The sequence below is a fragment of the Sorex fumeus genome, unplaced genomic scaffold, assembly GCF_029834395.1.
Source record: "Sorex fumeus unplaced genomic scaffold, SorFum_2.1 ptg000072l, whole genome shotgun sequence".
Lineage (NCBI taxonomy): Eukaryota > Metazoa > Chordata > Mammalia > Eulipotyphla > Soricidae > Sorex > Sorex fumeus.
The window spans coordinates 17,695,526-17,719,702 of NW_026606129.1; the positions used below are offsets into that span (position 1 = coordinate 17,695,526).

General features: G+C 40.8%; 1 protein-coding gene across 6 annotated transcripts in view; it reads right to left on the reverse strand.

The window, feature by feature from the left end:
• Nucleotides 1–9,897: 9,897 nt before the first annotated feature.
• ANKRD28 (ankyrin repeat domain 28) overlaps nt 9,898–24,177 on the reverse strand; it is a 159,436-nt gene continuing 145,156 nt past the window's right edge. For all 6 annotated transcript variants that reach the window (XM_056129662.1, XM_056129660.1, XM_056129661.1 and 3 more), the window contains 7 exons: nt 23,440–23,527; nt 23,263–23,346; nt 21,938–22,083; nt 21,216–21,298; nt 20,704–20,786; nt 19,748–19,839; nt 9,898–13,149 (listed from right to left, as the gene is read on the reverse strand). In XM_056129662.1, the coding sequence (XP_055985637.1) occupies nt 12,869–13,149; nt 19,748–19,839; nt 20,704–20,786; nt 21,216–21,298; nt 21,938–22,083; nt 23,263–23,346; nt 23,440–23,527 (857 nt within the window). In that variant the 3' untranslated portion in view covers nt 9,898–12,868. The remainder of the gene's footprint in view (nt 13,150–19,747; nt 19,840–20,703; nt 20,787–21,215; nt 21,299–21,937; nt 22,084–23,262; nt 23,347–23,439; nt 23,528–24,177) is intronic.

Here is a 24,177-nt window from a genome sequence, read left to right on the forward strand (position 1 = left end):
TTTTTTCAGGCACAGGATTTACTGCTTAAGACATATTCATATGGGCCTGATATTGATTAAGATGATCTTACCTGTCCTCCCCTACACACACCTTTCTTTTTGATGCTCAGGTGTTACTCCTGGCTCTGCACTCAGGAATCACTCCTGGAGGTGCTTGGGGAACCATATGGGATGCTGGGTATTGAACGGGGGTCAGCTGTGTGCAAGGCAAACAAACATGCTACCTGTTGTACTATCGCCTAAAGTCCCCAGAGTTGTGATATTACTTTTGCTGCATCTCACTTTCATTTCATTGTCTATGTAATCTTTTTTTTCTCCGTTTTGTGGACCCAAGAGCTGAAGGCTGTTCACTTTCCACATTTGAGATTTTCCATCTTTTTTTTTGTTATTGAGTCTTGAATCATTATAACAGGAAAAGGTCCTTAATATGATTTTTAATCTTTATGTATTAAGACTTTTTATGTCCCAATATATGCTTTATCCTAAAGTATGCTTCATGTGCAATTGAGAAGAACGTGGATTTATGTCTGGGATGAATGTTTCTTGTGTTGATCTACTTTGCATCATTCACTTAATGCTTGATATTCCCTTGTTTCCTTGCTAATATTTTTGTTTTGTTCTGGGGCCACATGTGCCCCTGCTCAGAGGCTATTCCTGGCTCTCCTAGAGGTTATTTCCAAGTGATGCTGGGGGATCATGGCATGCCTGGGATCAAATTCAGGCCTCCTGCCTGCAAAAAAACACTGAATTTTCTTCTCAGCTTGTTAGTTTCTGTCTTCCAGTAACAGCTTTCTCCATCACATTTTATTGATAATTTTGTAAAGAACTGCTGACTGGCAGTTGGAGGTTTTAGCAGTGTGAATAAGTGACTCCATTCTCTCCTGTCCTGCTGGGTTCCTGCTGAGAAGCCTGGGGAAAGTTTGACAGAGGGGCTTTTGTGTTCTACTTTTCTTCCTTCAATGTTTTTGAACATAGAATTTTGATCATTTAGCAGTGATGTCTTGAGGTAGGTTATTTTGGATTCTGATATTTGAATCTTTTCTCAGCTTCCTGGACAATGATGCTTAGTTCTTTCCTTAGGTTTTAAGAAGCGTTGTTATTTGAGAATTTTTTTTTTTTTTGGCAACTCCTAGCAATGCTCAGGGGATCATATGGGGTGCCAGGAATTGGACCTGGGTCAGCTGTATGTAAGGCAAGTGCCTTACTTGCTGTTATCATTTCTTTGAATAACAGAGCCCTCAGATATTATTTCTTTGAATACACTCTGTTCCCTCCTCTTTACACCATCTGGAATCCCCATTATTCTTATAGGTACCTTTAATTAGTCTGATGTTTCTCATCGATTTTTTTTTTTGTGCCTTTTGGTTCACATCCAGCATTGCACAGGGGTTACTCCTGGCTCATACACTAAGGAATTACTCCTGGCAAGCTCGGGGGACCATATGGGATACTGAGAATTGAACCCGGGTGGGCCGCATGCAAGGTAAATGCACTATCCGCTGTCCTATTGCTCTAGTCCATCTTCATTTTTTTTTTCTAAATCTTGTTTTGGTCTCTTCCATTTAAGTCTTAGGGCCACACCATTCAGCAGTGCTCAGGATTTATTTCTGGTTCTGCACTCAGTATCCTTCCTGGCAGGCTCAGGGGCCAAAATGGGGTGCTGGGGATCAAACGAGGGTGGGTTGCATGCAAAGCAACCCTGTATTATATCTCTATATTATCTCTCCAGCACCTCAGTCAAATTGATTTTATCTTCAATTTCTGATACTCTTTTTCAGCAAGATTGAGTCTACTTGTTATGGTTTCCATGTTAAACTAATTTTAGTATTCCTACCACACCAGCATCCTGAATTAAAAAGATAAAAACAAAAATAAAACCTACAGTCTCTGGGGCTAGGAGAGATAGTAGTGTTTACCTTGCACATGGCTGACCTGGGTTTGATCCCTACCATCCTATTTGGTTCTTTGAGTCTGCCAATAGAGATTCCTGAATGCAGAGCCATGAGTAAGCCCTGAGCACAGCCAGATGTAGCCCCAAACAAAGAAACGAAACAACAAAACCAAACTCAAACCCAAAACCTAAAGTTTCTTTAGGTTTCTTTAGGTGAAGTATGTCTGGGGCTGGAGTGATAGTATTGTGGGGTAGGGTGTTTGCCTTGTGTGTGGCTTGTCCAGGTTCGATCCCTGGAATACCGTAATGGTCCTCCCAAGCACCACCAGGAATAAATTCTGAGCGCAAAGCCAGGAAAAAGCCCTGAGCAATGCAGGGTGTTCCCCCATCAAAAAAGAAAACATCTTGTGCTTTTTTTATGCCTCGCACCTGCTTCTGCTTAGCTGAGGTTTTCTCACTTCTTTTGTAATGATGGCTCTTCTCAGTTCTTTTTTTACCATTTCCATCTTTTCAACTCTGCTCTCTGGAGATTTCTTTTGCTGGAAATTCGACATTTAAAATAATATAACATAGCAACTTTGCAGACAAGATTCAGCTCCCTCTCAGTGTTTCTCATTGCTACTAGAGTTGTTTGGTGACTTTCTTCCTTAAGGCTTTTGGGTTGTATCTGGTGGTGCTCAGGGCTTTCTCCTGGCTCTGCACTCACTCCTGTCAGGGATCTGAGAACCATATGTGATGCTCGGAATCAAACCCAGGTAGGCTGTGTGCAAGACCAGTGCCCTACCTGCTCTACTATTGCTCCAGTTCCACTTAGTGACTGAAGTCTGTATTTGCTATGTGTGGTCAATGAAGTCAGCTTGGCTGTCAGTTAATGGCCAGAGAGAGACTTCCTTAAAAGGTGGTGGTGGTGATGATAGTGTGCAGGAGGAAATACCTAAAGAATCCAGCCATCTTATATCGTTAAAAACTATCCCTCAGCTCTCACTTCTTGTTTCCACAGCCTTAAAATTAACCACAGATGAAAGATTAGCCATTCTCGGCTCTTCCCTGAGTCTGCAAGACAGGCCTCTGTGGAATCAATGCCCAGAAATCTCTGATGATCTCTTATCTCCCAGCTTTTCCTTTGAGTTTGCTGCTCGCGTGGCACTTATCCACCACCGAAGATTCAGTGCAACTTTTTTTTTTTTGCTTTTTGGGTCACACCCAGCGATGCTCAGGGGTTATTCCTGGCTCTGCACTCAGGAATTACTCCTGGCGGTGCTTGGGGGACCATATGGGATGCCGGGGATTGAACCCAGGTCGGCTGCGTGCAAGGCAAATGCCCTACCCGCTGTGCTATCACTGGCCCTCAGTGCAATATTTAACTGCTTGCCTGTCACTGTTTTCAACAAGCCCCCACCTTCATCACCGGTCATTAACGAGTTAGCTCCTTTGCACAGCCTTTTAAATAGGATCTTGCAGTGAAACGAAGGACACATTTTTGGGAGTGAGGCTCTGAAAGTGCTTTACTTGTTCCCTCTGGTTGCTGCCAGACCTGACCAGGAATGTGTGCTCTCTGTAGTCAAGGGTGCTGCAGAGCAGGAGGTGAGCAATGCAACTATGGCAAGTTAAAAAGACACAAAGCTATTCTGAGACTCAGCAGTTTTTCTTGAATAAATGATGCCTGTAGCCTTCAATTTCTAAACAAAACAAAACAATAACAAAATTAAACAAAATCTTTCTGACACAGAGGAGTAGCCAGATAGATAATAGAAACTGTGAAGGGGCTGAAATACAAATACTTTTCCTTTTTTTGGGGGGGGGAGGTCACACCTGGCAATGCTCGGGGGACCATATGGGATGCTGGGAATTGAACCTAGGTCGGCTGCGTGCAAGACAAACACCCTATCCGCTGTGCTATTGCTCCAGCCCCTGAGATACAACTACTTAAAGGGGCCATGGGTCACATAATTTCCTCTCATTGACACTGGTCCACCTGGAAGGCTGGCAGCCTCTCTTTGGCCTCATACCTGTGCCTGGGAGGATGACAAGAAAAGCAGTTCTCACCCATGTGTGTGGTAGAGAATGAAGAAAAACCAAAGAGAGCACGAGGCATCAAGGGACACTGGATTCATGGACACTGAGGGACCTCTGGACATCATGAAACATCAAGTAATGAGACCAACGAGGAACAGCCCAGTCCTACACACACAGGACATCATGGGACCCCCAAAATTACTTTCCTCAGGCCCTTGAATAATTCTAGCCTCACGAACATCTGGAGTTTTGTATGCTAATTTTACAATACTCAAGGGCCCACTTTTTGGTAAGAGCATGTTACCAAATATATCAGCAGAAACCTCAGATTTGCTTTTTGTGGATTAGTTCGTCATCTTTTCCCACTTACTGGTTTGGTACTTCAGGATTCACTTACAAAGAAAAATCTGTCTCACAATAGAAATTGTGCAATCCTTGAGTGCAAAAGCAGGCATTCTTCTATTCTCAAGGAATTTCCTCAAACACATTTCAAGAGCTATCCAGTTATTCTTAAATTAAAAAAGGATGCAGATTGGTTAACTAGGCCTTGATAGGTGAAAATGCAATTTTTAAGTTTAGGGTAATATGGAAAGAGAAGTAACTTTAAGATTGGGCTGGAGAGATAGTACAGCAGGTAAGGCACTTGCCTTGCATGTTGGTTTGACTCTGAGAATCCCATATAGTCCCCTATGATCCCTGAGGGCAGATCCAGGAGTAAACCCTGATCACTGCTGAGTATGGCATCAAAACAAAAGCAAAAAAAGAAATATTAAGTTACTGGCTCTTCAAATTAAGCAAATGTCATTTTAGGCCATATTTCAATTCAGATTCATAGAAGACATAAAGCTTTTAAGAGGAAAAGAGAAGTGAGACAACCACAAGGAAATGAGAACACTAAAAGAATGGAAAGAGAAGGCATTTATACATCAAGTCATGGAGAACGGAGACTAAAATTAGCATTTTATGTTTCAGAAGTAGTTACTAAAGTAAATCTATCTTCATTTCACTACTTTCTGATTTGGAAGGGATGATCGATGTTGCATTACAGTTCCAAGCATTTTAGGCTTAACAATGGGCTGTCCTTTCTCTTTCTGCAGAGAACTTAGGTTAACTGAGTCACACCCATCACAGTTCTCCCAATTCCACTGGGGCACTCCCAAGCCTCCTTTTTATCTTTAACCTCTCCCATGTGCTCTTCTCCTATCTGTTAATCATGAATACCTCCAAATCAGACACTGTAACTTATAAAAAGACAAACCATCTCATGGCTCTGGATTTTGTATACATAAGTGAAATTTTGGTTTTCTCTTTCCTTTACGCCCTCTGCATAGTTTATTAATTTTTTTGTGCTGCATTTAAATTCTGTATACCAGACAAGTGATTAGTAGGCCCGTAAAGTTCCAAATAAACAGATCCAAGATAAAAATAATAAAAAATTAAAATTTAATGTTAGTAAAATAAAATTAAATACTAGTTAAATCATAATAGAAAAAATTACAGCAGTCATTATGAGTTTATTTGTGTCAGTTAATTGTTAAATTTGTTAATTCTGGTAATGCTCATAACAGTTTGAAGCTTTGTGTACTGCTTCGTGGATAAATTTGGAGGAATTATTTCCTAGGACCACACACCTGGCTAATGGTAATGTCAGGATTTATTCTATAGTCTAACTCCTCAGTTTTTATATATATATTTTTTCCTTAAATTTTTATTAGTGAAACACCATGAGGTAGTTGCAGACTTACACATTTTTGTGCTTGGGTTTCAGTTATACAATGATCGAATACCCATCCCTCCACCAGTGCCCATTCTACACCACCACCAGTCCCAGTATCCCTCCCACCCCCCTTCCCCCCATCCCACCCTACCACTGTGGCAGGGCATTTCCTTTTGTTATCTCTCTCCTTTTGAGTGCTGTGGTTTGCAAGAGACATTGAGTGGCAATCTTGTCGGACTATAGTCTACTCTCATCACGCATTTCCCATCCTGAGAGGAATCTCCCAACACCCTTTATTTGGTGCTCCCTTCTCTATCTGAGCTGCCTTTTCCCCTAGCGTGTGCGGCCATGGAGTAATCCTCCTGGTACTTACCTCGGCTATTCTTGGGTGTTAGTCTCCTATTTTGTTACTTTATGTTCCCCAGATGAATGCAATCTTTCTATGTCTATCCCCCTCTTTCTGACTCATTTCACTTAGCATGATACTTTCCATGTAGTGCCACTTGTATGTAGATTTCATGACTTCATCCTTTCTGACAACTACATAGTATTCCATTGTGTAGATGTACCAGAGTTTCATTAACCAGTCATCTGTTCTTGGGCACTCAGGTTTTTTCCAGATTCTAGCTATTGTAAACAGTGCTGCAATGAACAGACAACTGCAGATGTCACTTCGACTATCCTTTTTTGCCTCTCTGGGTGCATAGTTTATTTTAGAGCAATTAACTTTTTATACAGACACAGGTAGACAGTAAAAGCTATGCTTTTGTAACATGGAAGTTAACGAACTCCAAATAATATTTACTCCTGGACATGTCATATTTACTTAAGCATCTTTGCCCTCAAGTTGGCCTTGGTTCCTAACACCCCAAAAGCTGGGTACCACTGAGGAACTTGGAGACCCAGGGCAAGCCATAAGCTACCCTGGATTCCGGAAGGGACTGCCTAAGCACCTTAAGAAGAAAAATAAATTAAGAGCACGGTCATGGAACAAACTGTCATGACCCAAAAAGTAGTAACTGAATAAGGACCCTGTTGGGAGTTAGGAAAAACTAACTTGGCCAAAGGACTATAGTCTGGGATATACAGCGAGATGTACCCAGGAAAAGCTACCTTTTAAGCTTTTATGAAGCCTGCATCTCTGTGTTCGTACAAAATGACTAGAAATATTGTCAATTTAATGATTGTTTAAAAGGATCACCAACAAAGAAAGGGAGAAAATATGTCCTTAGATGGAATTCCACCTTTAGGGAGATCTCCTAGTCAGAATACTGAGTATTGCAGCCCCTAGAAGATATTCTGTCCTTGGGTGGATCTCCTAAAACTTTCCCTGAAGGAGGGCTTTACATCTGTTCACTATTCATGTTAATGTTCAACCACACCCATGTGTAATTGCTACCCCCTACACATTCATGATTTCTCTATGACTAACACTGAGACTGAGAGATTTGAATAAATTGCCACTGACTACCAACTACTAGTTACCAACATGTGGCCCCTGTTCCTTGTGTGTGTGTGTGTGTGTGTGTGTGTGTGTGTGTGTGTGTGTGTGTAGGTGATGGGGAGGATGGGGACAAGGGACAGTCATCAGCAACAAACGCACCAGGAAGTCTCCCCAGTCACTGTCCTATAGTCAAACAAAAATCACAGTCAAACAAAAGGGAAGGTACTAGTGTTACATTTTTCTCAAGTCTGAGGTAGGCAAAAGGTTCATTTTTCCATGTTTGTAAGAGTAAATACACAATCATCCAACCAGTTTGTATTGCCAATTATAGATTAAAATAAACTTTTGCTGAGCCAGTTAGTACGGAAGGAAAGGCACTTACCTTTCATGTGATGCTTTGGTTGATCCTGGTTCAATCCGACCACCACAAACAGTACCCTGAGCACTGCCAGGAATCATTCTTGAGCAAAGGGCGAGGAATGGTTCCTAATCCTGCTGGGTATGCCCTTCCCAGTCCCCCAAATAAACAGTTCATTCTAAAGTTAAGCAAAACACACACACACACACACACACACACACACACACACACACACACCCCCAAACAAACAAAAAACACAACCACAAAACTGCCACATTTGTGTTACAGTTTTTCATCTGAGCATCAAATATGTTCATGGACAAATGAATAGTACTAAGTGGTAAAGCTCTGCATTTCACAGCTATATGAATTAAATAAATTGTGATAACTGTACTCAATCTTTCTCCAATGAACCGAAACAAACTGCCCCACTGCAGTGGGGCATAGCTTGGTTTTGCCCAGTAGTGAGTGCAGTAAGATACACAAAACACGCAGAGGCAGAAATTGTGTGGTGGTCAAGCTTGCTAGCTTTTGTCATCATTATTGAAAACTTTTGGACTTCTGTATGACCACAGACAGAGCAAACTCAAGGTAATCTCATGAAAAAAAAAAAATTCAGGCAGAGCTCCACCTTGAAACAGTTACCCAGCCAAGTGTGTAGGGTTGGGTGAACTACAAAGACGAGAGTATGGACGATCCTCTTAAGTTTACGAGATTTAGGGCAGCAGAAGTTTCTTTCTTTCTTTAAGCAGCAGCTATCATTCATAGGCACCAGAAAGGCATAGCTTTGTTGTCACTTCTTTTATAACTATGTGCCAAGAGCCCAGCAGTTCCTGTTACCTACCTAAACATCTACTGCAGTCACATTCACGGTTCTAAAATTAGAAACCCAAACTGAAAAGACTAAGATGATTTAGTAGTCTAAGCATATGGTCCAACTTCAAAATCACTAATCTTAACAAGAACCAGAAAGAATGCTGGTTCTTTCATTAGGGTGCTAAGAGCATTGACCTTGGAAATGACAGGATTTTAATCTATGCATCACATTACAGGTCAGGTCAAGTAACACCTGGCAAATATTCCTTCACTTCTCTGCCCCACTCCTCATCTATGTTAGGTTACTAACATGACTTTGATAAAAGCAGTTGTGGAAGAGGACTCAGCCTGCTCCTTCAACCATCTATTTACTTAAAAGTGATAACTCTCTCCATGTTAAGGAATGCTACTGGTAACTATTTCCACCTAGCTCCCCTCACACCAATTAATTCTATGCCTCTTTTTGGCTTCTCAACTCTTGTTCTCTCCCTTAGGTCCAGTCTAGACGGCACTTGGAAAATAGAGTCATGGGACCAGATGCAGTTGACCCCAGTTTGATCCTCAGCATCCCATACGGTTCCCTGAGCAGCTCCAGGAATAATTCCTGAGTGCAGAACTAGGCGTAACCCGAGCATTGCCGGGTGTGACCCAAAAAAGCACACCCCTCCAAAAAAGGGTCATATTTTACTATTTTGGGCATACATTACTACAATACATTTACCCACCCACACAATGCCAATAACCCTCCCAACAGCTATCCCTAGGTCCCTTTTAAAATTATTTTTGTTTTTATGCCACATTCAATGGTGCTCAAGAGTTACTCCTGGCTCTGTGCACAGGATAGATCACTCCTGGCAGGATTGGGGGACCGTATGTGGTGCTGGGGATCGAACCTGGGTTGTTTACATGTAAGGCAAGCATCCTACCTGCTGCACTAATCTGGCCCCAGTAGGTTCCATCTTACTTGCTCCACAACTCCCCACCTCTCTAAACTGGCAGACTAGGGGCTGGAGCAATAGCACAGCGGGTAGGGCGTTTGCCTTGTACGCGGCTGACCCAGGTTCGATTCCCAGCATCCCATATAGTTCTCTGAGCCCTGCCAGGAGTGATTCCTGAGTGCATGAACCAGGAGTAACCCCTGTACATTGCTGGGTGTAACCCAAAAAGCAAAAAAAAAGAAAAGAAAAAAAGAAAAGAAAAAATAGAAAACAAAACTGGCAGACTCAATTACTGCAGATTCTCAGGGTCTGTTTGTATTTTTATCTGTAAATATCACTTCCTTAACACTTCTGATCTTCTCTCCCAAAGCAATCTTGATGAGTTTCCTTAGCAATTCATTTTTCCCTCAATTAAACATTATATACTTTCAGTATACAGTGTACTTTATCCTTTCAGTATCTTTCCAGTAACTTTCCATGATGAAACACTGAGCTCTGAGGACAAGATCTCAAATTCAAGGTTCAGTTCCTGCCCACTGCCACCTGCGCCCCCCAATACAGCAGACAAGCCATAAACATTTTTGAATGATATATTTGAAAAGTCCATTTAGAACACTTCGATTTTAGATGAGCCTGTTTTAAAACAAAATTATAAAACTATATATGATTACTATGAAATATTTCAAGATAAAGAAGTTTGTAAAAAAGGACACTTGGTTTATTGCATTAAAAAACTTTATTTCATTTAAAAGGTCCAATATAAGCCAAATTACACCCCAACTGACAGCTATATTTAGGTATCTCCTGAACTAAAATGGCACTGAGTTGAGTGTCTTGTCTTGTTAAAGGAGGTCATTTGCAATTACCACCATTTCTCCCAAAGTAGTTCTAGAGCAGAAGCTGGTATTAAAATACATATCAGATATTTCAGATGTCATCTTTCATGCAGAAGTTAAAAAAGCAAACAGGCTTTTCTATTTTGTGCGAGAATAAAAAATACGACAGACCTGAATGCTTTTGACATACAAGGTGTAACTATAAAGGAACTTGCTGTGTTCATTCATTTAAGTTGTCCATGGACTTACTCCAACAATACCAATACTGTCCAAATACTATTTACCTTGGGATTAACCCACATTTGGTGCAGACCTAAAGAAATGGTTGATCAAGCTGGGAGATAAACAGACTATCACAAAATGCTATCACAAAGTGCGATCACAAAGCAATGGAATTTTCCTGCTGAGCAAGCAATTCAAAGAACCACCTCACAAATATTTTCAGAAGGAGCATCGTTTACAAACAGTGATGCAAGATCTAAGTTCTGGAATGTGTGAGGAGAAATTAAAAACAGCTTGTTACTTTGTAGCTACACCTTGGATTTCATCAGATGCCACAAATCTAACGGTGTGTCTAATGAGTCCTTCTGGAAATCACTTCAGCAGATGCAAAAATAGCCTGTGAAAGAGAAGACATGGCAGGCGCGATTCATCCTTCCAATGTCCTCAGCGTTCTCTTGGAGGACAGACCCGGGCCCAAGGACGGAGGTTACTGAGAGGGAGGCTTCAATGCCATCTAAGGAAGACCTTTCTAACACTTAGAGCTGCTCAACAACCGAATGGACTGCTTGGTGAGGTAGAGTCACTGGAAGTGTTCAAGGTGGAAAGATCACCCTTGTAGAAGGGACTCCTGCATTTGTTAAGAGGTTAGACTGGATGAACCTCAGAGGGTCTCTTTCAATTCTGAGATTCTAGAAAATTCCCTCAGGGAATTCAGAAGAGAATTCCTAAAAGGAAAGAGAAAGCACACATACGTATACCTTTAGAATCCTCGAGTGATTTTTTTTTCAAAAGGTACAATAGAAAATGTAGTCTGCTGTCTTTAAAATGCATATCTCCCCTTCCTATCACTATAAGGAGGAGGGGGTCCATTAGGACTTTTTTATATTAAAAAGAAAAGATGGAGGATTACATTTGTAATTTCTGTAAATAGTTTAGAAAAAATGCTTAAAATTAGTAGTCAATGCCCTAGAAACTTTATAGATTTTTAGGTAATATGCACAGATACAAATACATTATTCATTAAATACAACTCACATTTGTGTTTTATTATACTCTAAAATATACAGAAATCTTGATGTACTGAAAGAGTGCAAGTAAATACAGTATTCAAGCAGTCACTATTTCTATGTACATGCTCATTAATTCTTCAAAAACCCCACAAAATTATCAAATAGATCAAAATACTGTTCTGTGTTTTCACACTTTATATTCAGAAAAACCAGCTGATAATTTACAATGTCATAAAGTTTCCAGTTTCACAATACAAAAAGGATAAAATGAAATTGGGTATTCTGCGAAAATTTATGGACCGTTACCCAGACTTTTTAAAGAGCCCCTATGTACGTGAACTCATTCTCTCACTGGGAAAGTGACAGTTACAGGAAAAGCAGAACCATATAAATTCTTTAAAAGCCTTCATGTCAGTCTTCTCTTTTTTTGTACTTGGAAGGCAGTCTTCCAATTCTGTAGGCAATTGCTTCTTTCCCCAAATAGTAACATGTTACAACATGCTACATAAATGTGAACAGGACCTAAAGGCTTTCGGATTTTAAATCTTGCCCAACACAGAAAAGTCTTTTAAGAGACTTGATGATGATAACTTACAATAAAGGATTTTTTCTTTTGATTCTTCCTTAAAAAATGGCAACTCACCAATCCATTGTGGAGGCACAAGGGAACATAAGTGACAAAGGTATACCATCCAAGGTAGTGAGACTGAAAACACCATTACCCAGAACCACTTAGCTGCAACAGGGTGAAAATAATGTTCTTTTTGATTTCATGACTTTTTTTCTTCTAGGAAATTCTTTACATTTTCCAAACAAAAATAGTTGAATTAAAAACCTACACCATCCATAACTGGGCAATAGCCTGAGCCCAATCCATCTTAAATTTACATCACAGGAATTTTCATCCTGACTGCACCCAGTCAGCTGGTTTTCAAGTCTAGTATTATAAAAGTTGGAATTCTTAAATTTTTATGTAAAAGAAAAAAATGTAAAAATACACCTGCTTTCTCTCATGGTTTAATACATTATTAGAAGGCTTTCAGATGTTTTCTTTAAAAAAACATTTAAAACCAAATCTCACTTCATTTTCAGAAATATTACAGTTTGGTTTAGAGAACACCTCATCTCACCTACACCTGCAGTTTCCACAAATGGCATTCATTAAAAACCTTAAAGTTATTTGGTCCTTTGGCAATTTACTGTGCACACAATGCCTACTGTACCAAACTTTTATTGCCTTTAAATTGATAGTTTTATTGGTAAAAATCAAATCTAGTGTCCTTATCTCTTCTTTAATAATAGTGTGTGTAAGCAGATTAGGGTGCACAGCGTCCCAAATTACTCCTGGCACTGCAAAATCAAATCTAAAGATTCCGCAAAGCAATTTGACATCAAAACAGTTTCTTCTGGTCAAGTCTACTTCAAGATTCTAGAAGTTCCTTTTGCAAACTTGCCTTTAAATTTCTTCTTAATGTCATCCTTTTCTTACATTTCGCCTGTTCTGTGATCCTTCCTCTTAGGTTGAATTTGTACGTGAATAAGAAAGTGCCCTTTTCCTGAAAAAGCACAGTTTGAAACATTAGTGTCAGAGTGTCCTTCCTGGAACTCTGGCTCAGCTTCTTAGTAGGTCTCGGAATCCGAGTCATTGAGCTCATCCACATCAGTATATAAGAACTGCCCGAGAATATTGTTGAAACTGCAATAGGAGCTAGGTTCATTCCTCATGATAGGCAAAGCTTCAAAGCTAACTGTTTTTGAGGTGTTGGTATAACGGTTAATGGCATTGAAGGTCAGGGATGATAAAGAGTTACTTGCTGAGACAGGCATCATGGTGGCCAAGATGAGAGCGAGGCAATCAGCCACATCCTTATTGGGAGCACAGGCCAAAGCTGGGGTGTAGCCTAGAATTAAAGATGAAATAAAAAAATTAAACATGCCAACACTTATTCCAAAACTTACATAAGAAAAAAAACAAGCCCGAAGGCTTTCAACTTTTAGACATTTTAAATTACATGGTTTATAATAAACTGGCTTCCTTAGTATGACTCAGAACTTTCCACTGAGTAAAGAAAAAGAAAAATGATCGAACTACAGTATTTCACTACATAAACAGTGCATTAAAGTCAGCACAATTAAAAATAAGCCAAAACAAAAACTGTACAGAAAGATCACATTCTATATTTGTTGCCAAAAAACCTTTTGCATAAAATCTGTGACGATTATGCAGTGAAATGTAAGAAGTGAAATGTGAGTGGACCTTATAGATTATATTACAGAAGAGGAAATAGGCTTAAAAACACACAACTTATCCACAGAATAAGAAAAAAAAACCCTGACAAATCTTATTTTAGGCAATCATAATATTTAAGTAAGGGCTTATATGCAGACAATCTGTACATATACAAATTGATGAATCAGGTACTGGGCATGCACTCTTTCTGAGTAAAAAATGTGTGTTAAATGATACCTGAGTATTTGATGAACTTTTAAGGATCACAGCCCAGTAAATAAAAATATTTTTTTGGAGGTGGATCATATTTTTTGTGTAAGAGTCAAGGATAAAGTACCTATAAGCTGTGGAAAGCCAGCAGCTTAGTTTTGCACAGTACACCAGGGATGGAGGGGGTGGGAGTGGGTGGACAATACTACACCCAGTAGTGCCCATGGGGTATTGGGGATATCCAGGAATCATTCTTGGTGGTGCTGAGTGATCATATGCCATGCTGGGAGCTGAGCCTGGACTCGTGCATGGAAAGTATGTGCTCTAGCCTGCTGAGCCATCTATACAGTGCACCCCAGTACATAATACTTTTTGTTGTTGTTGAAGCAAAAGTTTTGTTTTTTTTTCCCCCCCAGTCACACTTGGCTACGCATAGGGATTACTCCTGGCTCATGCACTCAGGAATTACTCCTGGCAGTGCTCGGGGACCATATGGGATGCTGGGAATCAAACCTGGGTTGGCCGCGTGTAAGGAAAACGCCCTACACGCTGTGCTATCACTCCAGCCCCGAACAAGAGAGTTTTTACTGAAACTTATTTAGAAATATGAGACGGGAGAGAAAGAAGTATGTGTTCACATAGGCTTCTCCAGAGTAGAAACAGGCAAGCAAAGAAACATAGAGACAAGCAAGAGAAATATGTATTCAAGAATATGAGCTTGAAAAGCAAGCTACATGTTATATTTAACTGTCTAACATAACAGACAACCGGCTGATATGACCAATCTATAAAAAAAGGAAACTGGGAGATAGCCTGGGCCAGAAATAAAAACTTGGGGATTCTCAGAATTTAAGTAGCACTGTAGCACTGTCCTCCCGTGGTTCATCGATTTGCTCGAGTGGACACCAGTTACATCTCCATTGTGAGACTTAATCACTTATCACTTAACTTCCCGTTAGTCGTCGATTTGCTCGAGCGGGCGCCAGTAACGTCTCCATTTGTCCCTGTCGCGTGCTAGTGTAGCCCAATGGCATCTCTTCGCTCCGGGAACATGAAGGGCCTCAAACCGATCGTTCATGATCTTGACAAAGAAGTCTGACCATATGGTAGGTGGGCGGCCACGCGGTCTTTTGACGTCCCGTGGAATCCAGTCGGTAACAGCTCTAGTCCAGCGGTCGTCTTTAAATCTCATTACGTGACCAGCCTATCTGATTTTCGACACCTTGGCAAATGAGACAGCGTCCCTGATTCTTGATCGTCGACGGATGTCAGAACTATGGATTCTTTCTCTCATTTGAGTGAAACGTGATATTCCAAGCATAGCTCTTTCTATTCTTCTTTGGGAGACCTGAATAGCGTTCTCGTCTTGTTTGCGTAGGGCCCAGGTCTCTGAGGCATATGTTAATGCAGGAAGAACAGTGGAATCAAAGAGATGTGCCCGGAGCCGGAGGTTCTTCGTCCTCTTAGCTATTTCTTCGACGTTCTTGAAGGCGTTCCAAGCCGCTCTCTTCCTCCTGTGCAGCTCGGGTGCCAGGTCATTTGTCATGTTGACCTCTCGACCTAGGTACACATAGCTGTTGCATTCGGAAATGGTCGTTCCATTGAGAGCGAATGGGGCGTCAGGAACGAGGCTGTTTCTCATAAACATTGTCTTCGTAAGATTCAGCTGTAGTCCTACCTTTCCACACTCATGGTCAAAGTCGGCCAGCATTTGTGCCGCTTGGCTGATGTTTGGTGTTATTAAAACAATGTCATCAGCAAAGCGGAGGTGGTGTAGTTGCCGACCATCTATCTTCACTCCCATTCCTTCCCATTCCAGTCGTCGCATGATGTTCTCGAGGGTGGCACTGAAGAGTTTCGGTGAAATGGTATCACCCTGCCGCACCCCTCTCTTGACATCAACGATCACTTCTTTGTAGAATGGTGAGATCCTGGTCTCAATACAGCTCACGGAGGATCCTGATGTATTGGGCTTGAATGCCCTGATTGGCTAGGGCTTCAATGACCGCTTCCGTCTCAACAGAATCAAAGGCCTTCTTTAAATCAATGAACATTATAGTTGGCGAAGGACAGGCGGGCGTTACGAATACTTTTCCCAGCTTCTGCCGCATCTACCAGTACTTCTGCTCTTCTCTCTTTGAGGTCTTCCTTGATCGCATCTCTGCACTGCTTTGTGAGCTCGGACCTTAGCTTGCGGTTGCCTGAGGCATGCGCCAAACCACGCTGGCGAATTAGCTCAAGAGTTTTCGAAGATAGGCGATTTTTTGTGGCTATCTCTCTCTTGGCGTTCCTCGCACATTCACGGAGGTGCTGAACCAGTCAATTGTATTCCTCGTCAATGTTGTCAACAATGGCATCTTCCCATGTTGCCGCAATAGTACCAAAGAGTTCCCAGTTGGTGGTCATTCTGGGAGTTCTCTTTTTGAACTTTGCAGTCCTTTCTCCCCGCTCTGTGAAGTAGAATTTTGCACGAAGGAGACGGTGGTCCGATCCCATTCGAAATTTTGGGACAACAGAGACATCAGTCAGGCAAAACCGTCGATTGAATATGATGTGGTCTATTTCGTTGTGGAATCGTCCACCGGGAGACTCCCATGTCCATCGTTTAGATTCTGCCTTCTGGAACTGTGAGTTACCATGAATGGTCTTGGTTGACATGATGAACTCAGACAGTCTCTCACCCTGTTCGTTCCATTCTAGGCCATGAGTCCCGATGTGAAGTTCTTCAGCTGATCTTCTCGGTCCTATCTTGGCATTAAAATCACCCACAATGATCTTGTAGAAGGTGTGGTCTTCTTTATGGAACTTCTCTAGCTCCATGTAGAACTTCTCGATTTCTCTTTCATCATAATGAGATGTTGGTGCGTAGACAACGAAGATAGAAACTGCAGGAGTGAGCCACATCTATTCAAATGTAAACGTCCGATTCGGGTTGTTAGGCATTCGAATGAATCAATGCTCTTGGCCAAGTTTGTGTTGACAAGGACATCGACGCCTCCAACACCTCTTTTATCGCATGTTCCGAGGAACAATTCTTCTCCAGTGTCGAAAACGGCATGGTGAGATTCGTGCCTTCTTGTCTCGGTCAGACCAATGATGTCGTACTTGATCATTTGCGCTTGTACCATCAGGTCCTCGATGGATGCATCTGATGCTAGCATACGTGCATTGAAAGTACAGACGATCGTTTTTGTCTTCCTTCGTTGTGGCAGCCTAGGTCGGCCTTGAGATTTTGTCGGCCTCTCCTTTCTCATCCTTCTCAGTGCTGCCATGTCGGTGAAGCCTTCAGGGTCAGGTGAATGAGACCAGTTGTAGTTACTGGTTTTGGCATATCGAATACACAGCGGATAGCTTGCCAGGCTCTTCCGTGCGGGCGGAATACTCTCGGTAGCTTGCCAGTCTTTCCGAGAGGGATAGAGGCTTTTGGGGTGACCTCTAATCACCCTTGTAGGTGTTACCATATTTGAACCCTATCAAATACGGTACGACAATTCCGGAAGATGGGTATTTAGTGTCTTATGATGTGTCGCACGGCCGCTTTGCGGCCGAGCGGATCCGGAAAGCATCCTGGAGTGTGGCGACGGCTGGGTAGTGGAAGTATTGTGAGACTTGTTAGACTTATTACTGTCTTTGGCATATCGAATGTGCCATGGGGAGCTGGCCAGGTTCTGCCATGCGGGGATCAGAATTTAAGTAATATTTAGAATCAAGGAAAGGTATGAGACACTTAATATTTTTGTTTTGTTACACCCAGTGGTACCTGGGTCTCTATCCTCCACTCAGTGCCAGGTAATGAACTAGGATTGGTCTCCTTCAAGGCAAATGCCTTAACCTATGTATGTATTGTAAATGTAGATCAGGAAAGCAAAAAGAGTCAAGGACCAAGTCTTAGAGGCCTCCAATATTAAAAAAGTTGAGAGAGAAGAGGGTTAAAATTAAAATGATGAAAGAAATGTCTGTACGGATAATAATCTGTAGTCCTGAAAAAACCAATTACAGGATTCAAAGAAAAGAATTATTAGGAAAGAAACGATACCCTGAAAGTGGCAGAATGTAGTGCTTATGTGCTAATTTTATCTAAATTAGCTTAAGACAAAAAACTGGCACTTAAAGGTATTGATAAAAATATGCTAAAAATCAAACTATTTTGTTTACTTTTTGGTTTTGGGGGCCACACCTGGCAGTTCTCAAGGGACCACATGTAATGCCAGGGACTGAACTCAAGTCAGCTGTGTGCAAGGCAAGCACCCTGCAGCTGTACTAATGCTCTGGCCCAGATAAATTCATTTTATTGAGATAAATAAAGGAAGTAATTAAACCAAAGCTAGTAAATATATATTGACTCTAGTTTATTTTTTACAACGAAGTTTTGCTGTACAACTTTTGCTTAGAGCAATATACCTAAAGAAAATCATGATATGGTGAAAGGTTGCCATCAAAGCCTGAGAATTTCAGGCAAACTTTAAGACCAAAATCCTTGAGTACTGGAAAATGTACCTCAATTTGCCCCCATTAAAAAATAACAACAACATACATTAAGTGTCAAATTTACATGCCATAGGTTATTTTTATTTATTTAAAATTTTTATTAGTGAGACTTACAAATTTTGTGCTTGGGTTTCAATTATAAAATGATCCCATACCCATAAGTTATTTTTAAAGGAAACTAGAAGGGAATGCCCTGCCACAGAGGCGGGGTGGGATTGGGGGGGGGGGGTGAGTGGGAGAGATACTGGGATCATTGGTGGTGGAGAATGGGCACTGGTGGAGGGATGGGTACTTGATCACTGTATAACTGAAACCCAAGCACAAAAATCTGTAAGTCTACAACTGTACCTCATGGTGTTTCACTAATAAAAATTAAAAAAAAAAAAAAAAAGGAAACTAGAATTAACCAACATGTCAAATATTTTTACAAAAATTCTGTGTCTTTTCACACACTTTTGCCTACAGCGTTGTTTTTCTCCAGGTTAGGTGGAATAGAAGAAGAGCAGCAGGCTGGAATATAATTCAATTTCTTGGAACCTAAATACACTGATTGCATACTGAAGTACACCCTAATTAGAGAAAAGTTGAAAAGGGCGTCATACATGGACCTGACTTGATGACCATAAAGTAACAAAATAGGAGACTAACATCCAAGAATGGCCAGGATTAGTACCAGGAATTTTGCTCCATGGCTTGGACGCCAGCCACACATGCTAGGGGAAAAGGGAGCTCAGATAGAGAAGGGAGCACGAAGTAAAGGGTGTTGCGAGGATCCTCCCAGGATGGGAGAAGCATGCGGAAAGTAGACTATAGACCAAACATGATTGCCACTCAATGCAAACCACAGCACCCAAAAGGAGAGAGAGAACAAAAGGGAATGCCCTGCCACAGAGGCAGGGTAGGGTGGGGGGGATGGGGGTTGGGAGGGATACTGGGATCTGTGGTGGTGGGAAATGGGCACTGGTGGAGGGATGGGTATTTGATCATTGTATAATTGAAACCCAAGCACAAAAATTTGTAAGTCTACAACTGTACCTCAAGGTGTCTCACTAATAAAAATCAAAAAATAATCTCCTTATTAAAAAAAAAAAAAGAACTGGAACTAAAAGTCTTGAAACAGACCTCCGAATTGCCACAGAGGGGAAGATGCATCAATCACAAAAGCTGGGACCAGCCCCAACTCTAGTGTGTGGAGTTCAGAAGTTCTTCTGTTGAATACACTATTTCTCTAGCACTTTACTCCCCTGTCACAGCACTGTTTAACATTCATTTCAGCTCTCCCCTATGACCAATAACTGTATCCCAGTTTACTTCAAAATGAACTGTCAAAAGATGTAAAACTGGAGCTGGAGTGATAGCACAGCAGGTAGGGCATCTGCCTTGCATGCAGCCGACCCGGGTTCGATTCCCAGCATCCAGCATCCCATTTGGTCCCTCAAGTACCACCAGGAGTAATTCCTGAGTGTATGAGCCAGGAGTAACCCCTGAGCATAGCCAGGTGTGACCCAAAAAAAGATGTAAAACTTGTAGTAAGATACAGGTTTGGGGAAGAAAATAATGAGCCTACTTACCATTTTCATCTACTGCAAGGACACTTGCTCCTTTCCCCAACAGTTCCTGAACCACCATTGTCAGCCCATTTCGGGCAGCAACATGCAGAGGTCTGGGGATAAAATGTATGTTCACATGCGTGTACACATTTACTCTGGCCCTTATCTCTGTAATCCCTGCCTCCTCTCCCAATTTTTTTGGGGGGCTGGGGGGGGGCAACGATTGAACCCAGGGCCTAATACATGCAAGACAAACAGTTTACCACTGAGCCCTATGTTTCCCTCTTAATTCTGGTTGTCAAAGAACATCTGGCTGAGTTGTGAAGAGTCAGAGATACCAACTGAGTCCTAATAGCAGTGGGGACAGGAGTTGAAAACAGTAAAACCAATGTGGCTCACGTTCCAGCCAAGTTTTGTACAAAACAGTCTGGGAAAGGTGGGAATTTGTCATTAGGGCCTGACACATAAAAACCAGTACTGTAAGGTTTTTTTTCTTTCCCAAGTCTCAAAAGTAGAATAGAAAGAACACTGAAAGACATTCATCGAAGATTTATTAAGCAGTCAATGAGATGGGCTGCTCAGGGTAAAAAGGGTCATTATTTTGAAAATCTTTTTAGCTTATATATTTAAAATCTTTGTTTCATTTTTTGCTAAGTAAAATCAAAAACAAAAAACACCTCATTCTCTGTGGTTTCCATGAGCACACAATAGCATAATTTTCTTACATCAAATGACATGAATAGACAATTTGATAATAAAGTTTTAATAGTACTGTAGCACTTCCTCCCGTTGTTCACTGATTTGCTCAAGCGGGCCCAGTAACGTCTCCATTGTGAGACTTGTCGTTACTGTTTAATTGATGAGTTTTGCCAATTACAGAATTGTTCTTTTCTTTTTAGTTGCTTTTATGACTGAGACAGATTTAAAGGACTCATGTTAGGAAAAATGGGTTTGTACTAGATGTTGAAAGTACTCACGTTTGCAAGGCTGCATTGGTTGCATTGATGAGGTTCCTATCTGTAATCTTTTCCAGTATTAACAAGGCACTAGTTTCATGACCCTGCAATTATTGCAATTAACACTTAAAAAGTTGGATACTGTTTTAGATTTAAAAATTTTAAGTTTGTATAATCAACCACCTGCCTCCCCTCACACACCTACTCCATTCAATATGCACATTATAATATACATGCCATGATCTTTCTAGGCTAAGTGTTTTGGAGTGCAGGTAGTGGGAGAAGACAAACAAGAATAATTACAGTTATATTTAGGCTTATCTTTGGTGCTCCAAAGAATTCAAGCCAAGGATGGCTCTAAAATAAATCTAATTTACCATTGTGTCTCTAAAGATCATGTTAAAAATAAATAAACAAACCTGACAGTCATTAAAGAGATTTGGTTCCTAGCTCTCTGCTCAGTGCAACGGAGAAACTTTAAATACCCTTGTTAACATTAACAATGAAAACACATTCTTGAAACATGAACATACCTTGCTGCAAGCCAAATGGAGGGCAGTGTTTTTACTGTTATCTTGTAAAGTCAGATCTGCACTAGCACTGCTAACCAGCATCTCTGGGAGGGAAGGTTGCATCAGTTTTTATGTTTATAAACATATTTCTTAGAATACTAATAACTAATTGCAGAAAAATAAAGACAAGGTAAAAAACATTCCTCTAGCAAAAACTCAAGTGCAAAATTTCAAATCTTGGGTCCTGGCTGCTCTTTTTTCTTTGGGGGGAAGGCCACACCCGCCATGCCCAGGGGTTATTCCAGTTTGGTGCCTTTGGCAGTGCTGCGACTCAAGTCAAGCCTCCTGGTGTGCAGAGCATGTGCTGTTGAGCTATCTTCTGGCTCCTCTAGTCTATTTTGGGGGGCAGAGTTTGGGCCACACCTTGTATTGCTCAGGGGACCACAGGTGGTTTTGGAATTCAATCAGGGGAGGCTGCTTGCAGTCAGTAGTGCCTTACCCCTTTGTGACTCTGGTTGGCTTTTTGTTCTATCTGCAGACACAGTAAAGACAAACAAAAACAGTGTGGCCCTAAATAAAAATGTTGACTTTCGGTAGCTAAGAGATTTTAAATCTCAGGAGTGCTGAGACAACTTGTGGGAAATTCCTTGAAACAGAGTGAGAAAGTCTGGGACCTTGCTTACTAGTTACACAAAAACAATAAACATATTATGAGTAATAAAACCCTTAATCAGTTTCTTTACCAACTGTATTTGTTTGTCCGTTTTCTGCTGCCATCATGAGAGGTGTTTTCCCAGAAGAGTCCACGGAATTGACTTGAGCATTATGGCTGAGCAGCAGCTGTAAACACTCTACATGGTCTGTGAAGGCGGCCGCATGGAGAGGAGTTCTGCAATACAGAGAAGTGGGAAGATTGGACTAAATTTCTGAGCTACAACACACATCACACACAGACACACACACACCGCTATATAAAACAATTTCTTGGACTAAAACAGATAGGTTTATTGCCTGTCACAGAAATTTGCATTTTTTGCAGGGGGGGGGGGAATGGTTGTTTTCTTGTTTTTGGCCACTCTTGGTGCTGCTCAGAGCTTATTCCTGGCTCTGCATTCAGGAGTCACTACTGGCAGTGCTTGGGGGAGCCGGAGACTGAACCTCGGTTGGCTGTGTATAAGATAAGCACTCTACCTGCTGTACTATCTCTCTGAACCCAGAAATTTGTATTTCTGATAATATAAAAGGTCAACAGTGAAACCTATACACATCAGAATAATAGAACTGCTAAAATAAATTACGTAAAAAAAAAAAAATTGAAGAAAATTCTGGTCAGCTGCAACTGACAGAATGTCTTTCAGCTTTTACTCATATTTAGGAAATTAACAGTGCTCTCTGAAGAAAACAAACACACCTCTTAAAAAATTATCTATTGAGGGTTTTAAGAGGAAGGCAGGTTAAAAATTACATGATAAGGTGAGAGAGAAGTACTTATCTTACATATAGCTGACAGGGCTTGATCCCAGCAAGATTTTAAAAAAATTTTTATGGGGATATGGTGCTGCCAGCAGGTAAATCTGTAGGCAAGTGCATCAGCAGCCTGATGGTGCCTTCAGACTTCCAGATACCCCAAAATTGCTGCTGTGCCTTTGGACAGACCCCAAAAACTTGGGGTAAAGTTTACCAAAAAAGTAAACGGCACTGGTGAAGGTATGGGTGTTTCATTGTATGACCAAGACTTCGACTTAAACCCAAAAGCTTTGTAACTGCTCTCACAGTGATCCAATAAATAAATAAATAAAATTATAAAAAATGAAAAAAGAAAAAAAAGTAAGGTGGAGTTCATGCACAATTCAATCAGCTAATCAGTGGCTGAATAAACAGCAGTACTCCTACATAAAAAAAAAATAAAAATTTAAAACAAATTTTAAAACATTTTCCATTTGCAAATATAAAAACAATCTTTCAACAGATACTCTATACAGTCTTTCATGCTAAACTAACAGATGAAGTGTTTTCCTTATAGAAAGTAAAATCACTTCCTTCATTAACCAGCTGAATTAATTCCTACCTTCCTTTCGAATCTGTGGCATTCACAATGCTGGCTCCTAATGCATCAATTAACATCTCAGCAGCACCTTCATTGTCATTTATCCTGTGTAAGATAACAAGGTGATCACATTTACAGAAATGGTGTTATTTCTTAAAAACAGTCAGACCAAATATGATTCATTTTGACTTTACTTACACAGCACAATGCAATGGACTGAAAGCATTTCCTTCTATTTTCTGGAAAACTTCCTGTTCTAAAAGAAGTTCTACACATGTTTCATGACCTAATAAATAGGAATCAAGATGTTAAATTCCAAAGGAGATAACAAAATGCCCACAAACACCCACAGAAAATCTACACACACACAAAAAGCTTTCTATAGAGTATAAATAAATTTTTCAGCTGTTTTCTGCTCTGTTGGGGTGCTTTCAATTTTCTTTTTAGCCATACAGTTATTACTAGGCTGAGAAAATCATTTTGTATGTTTTACTCTGAAGAAAGTCAAATTAAAAAATTGGCTTTGGCTATGTTACTAATTTTAGATTGCCTGGATAATCTATTAATGCATATAGCCAACACACATCTAATTCTAGCTGAATTCAGAATACTCACAATCAGATGCTTTCAAATCTCATTTCAGGTTCAAAGTACATCTTTGACTTAGTACTAGTTTTGGCCACTTCACCATCTTCAACAAATTGCAATGTGGCAAAGTTGAAAAGAGGAAAACGAGTGTTGGGTAAATAGCTGTGTAGTGAAGCACTTGCTTTCTATGTGTGAATCTCTGGGTTCAGTTCCCTCAACACAAAACATTAATGCATCAAGGTGGGGTCTGATCCCTGCACAGTCTCACATGCTGAATGCAATCTGGCAGCACCACATCTGAGAATTCCAGTGCCACAATGGAGTGTGCGGTCTCAGGTGCATGGTAAG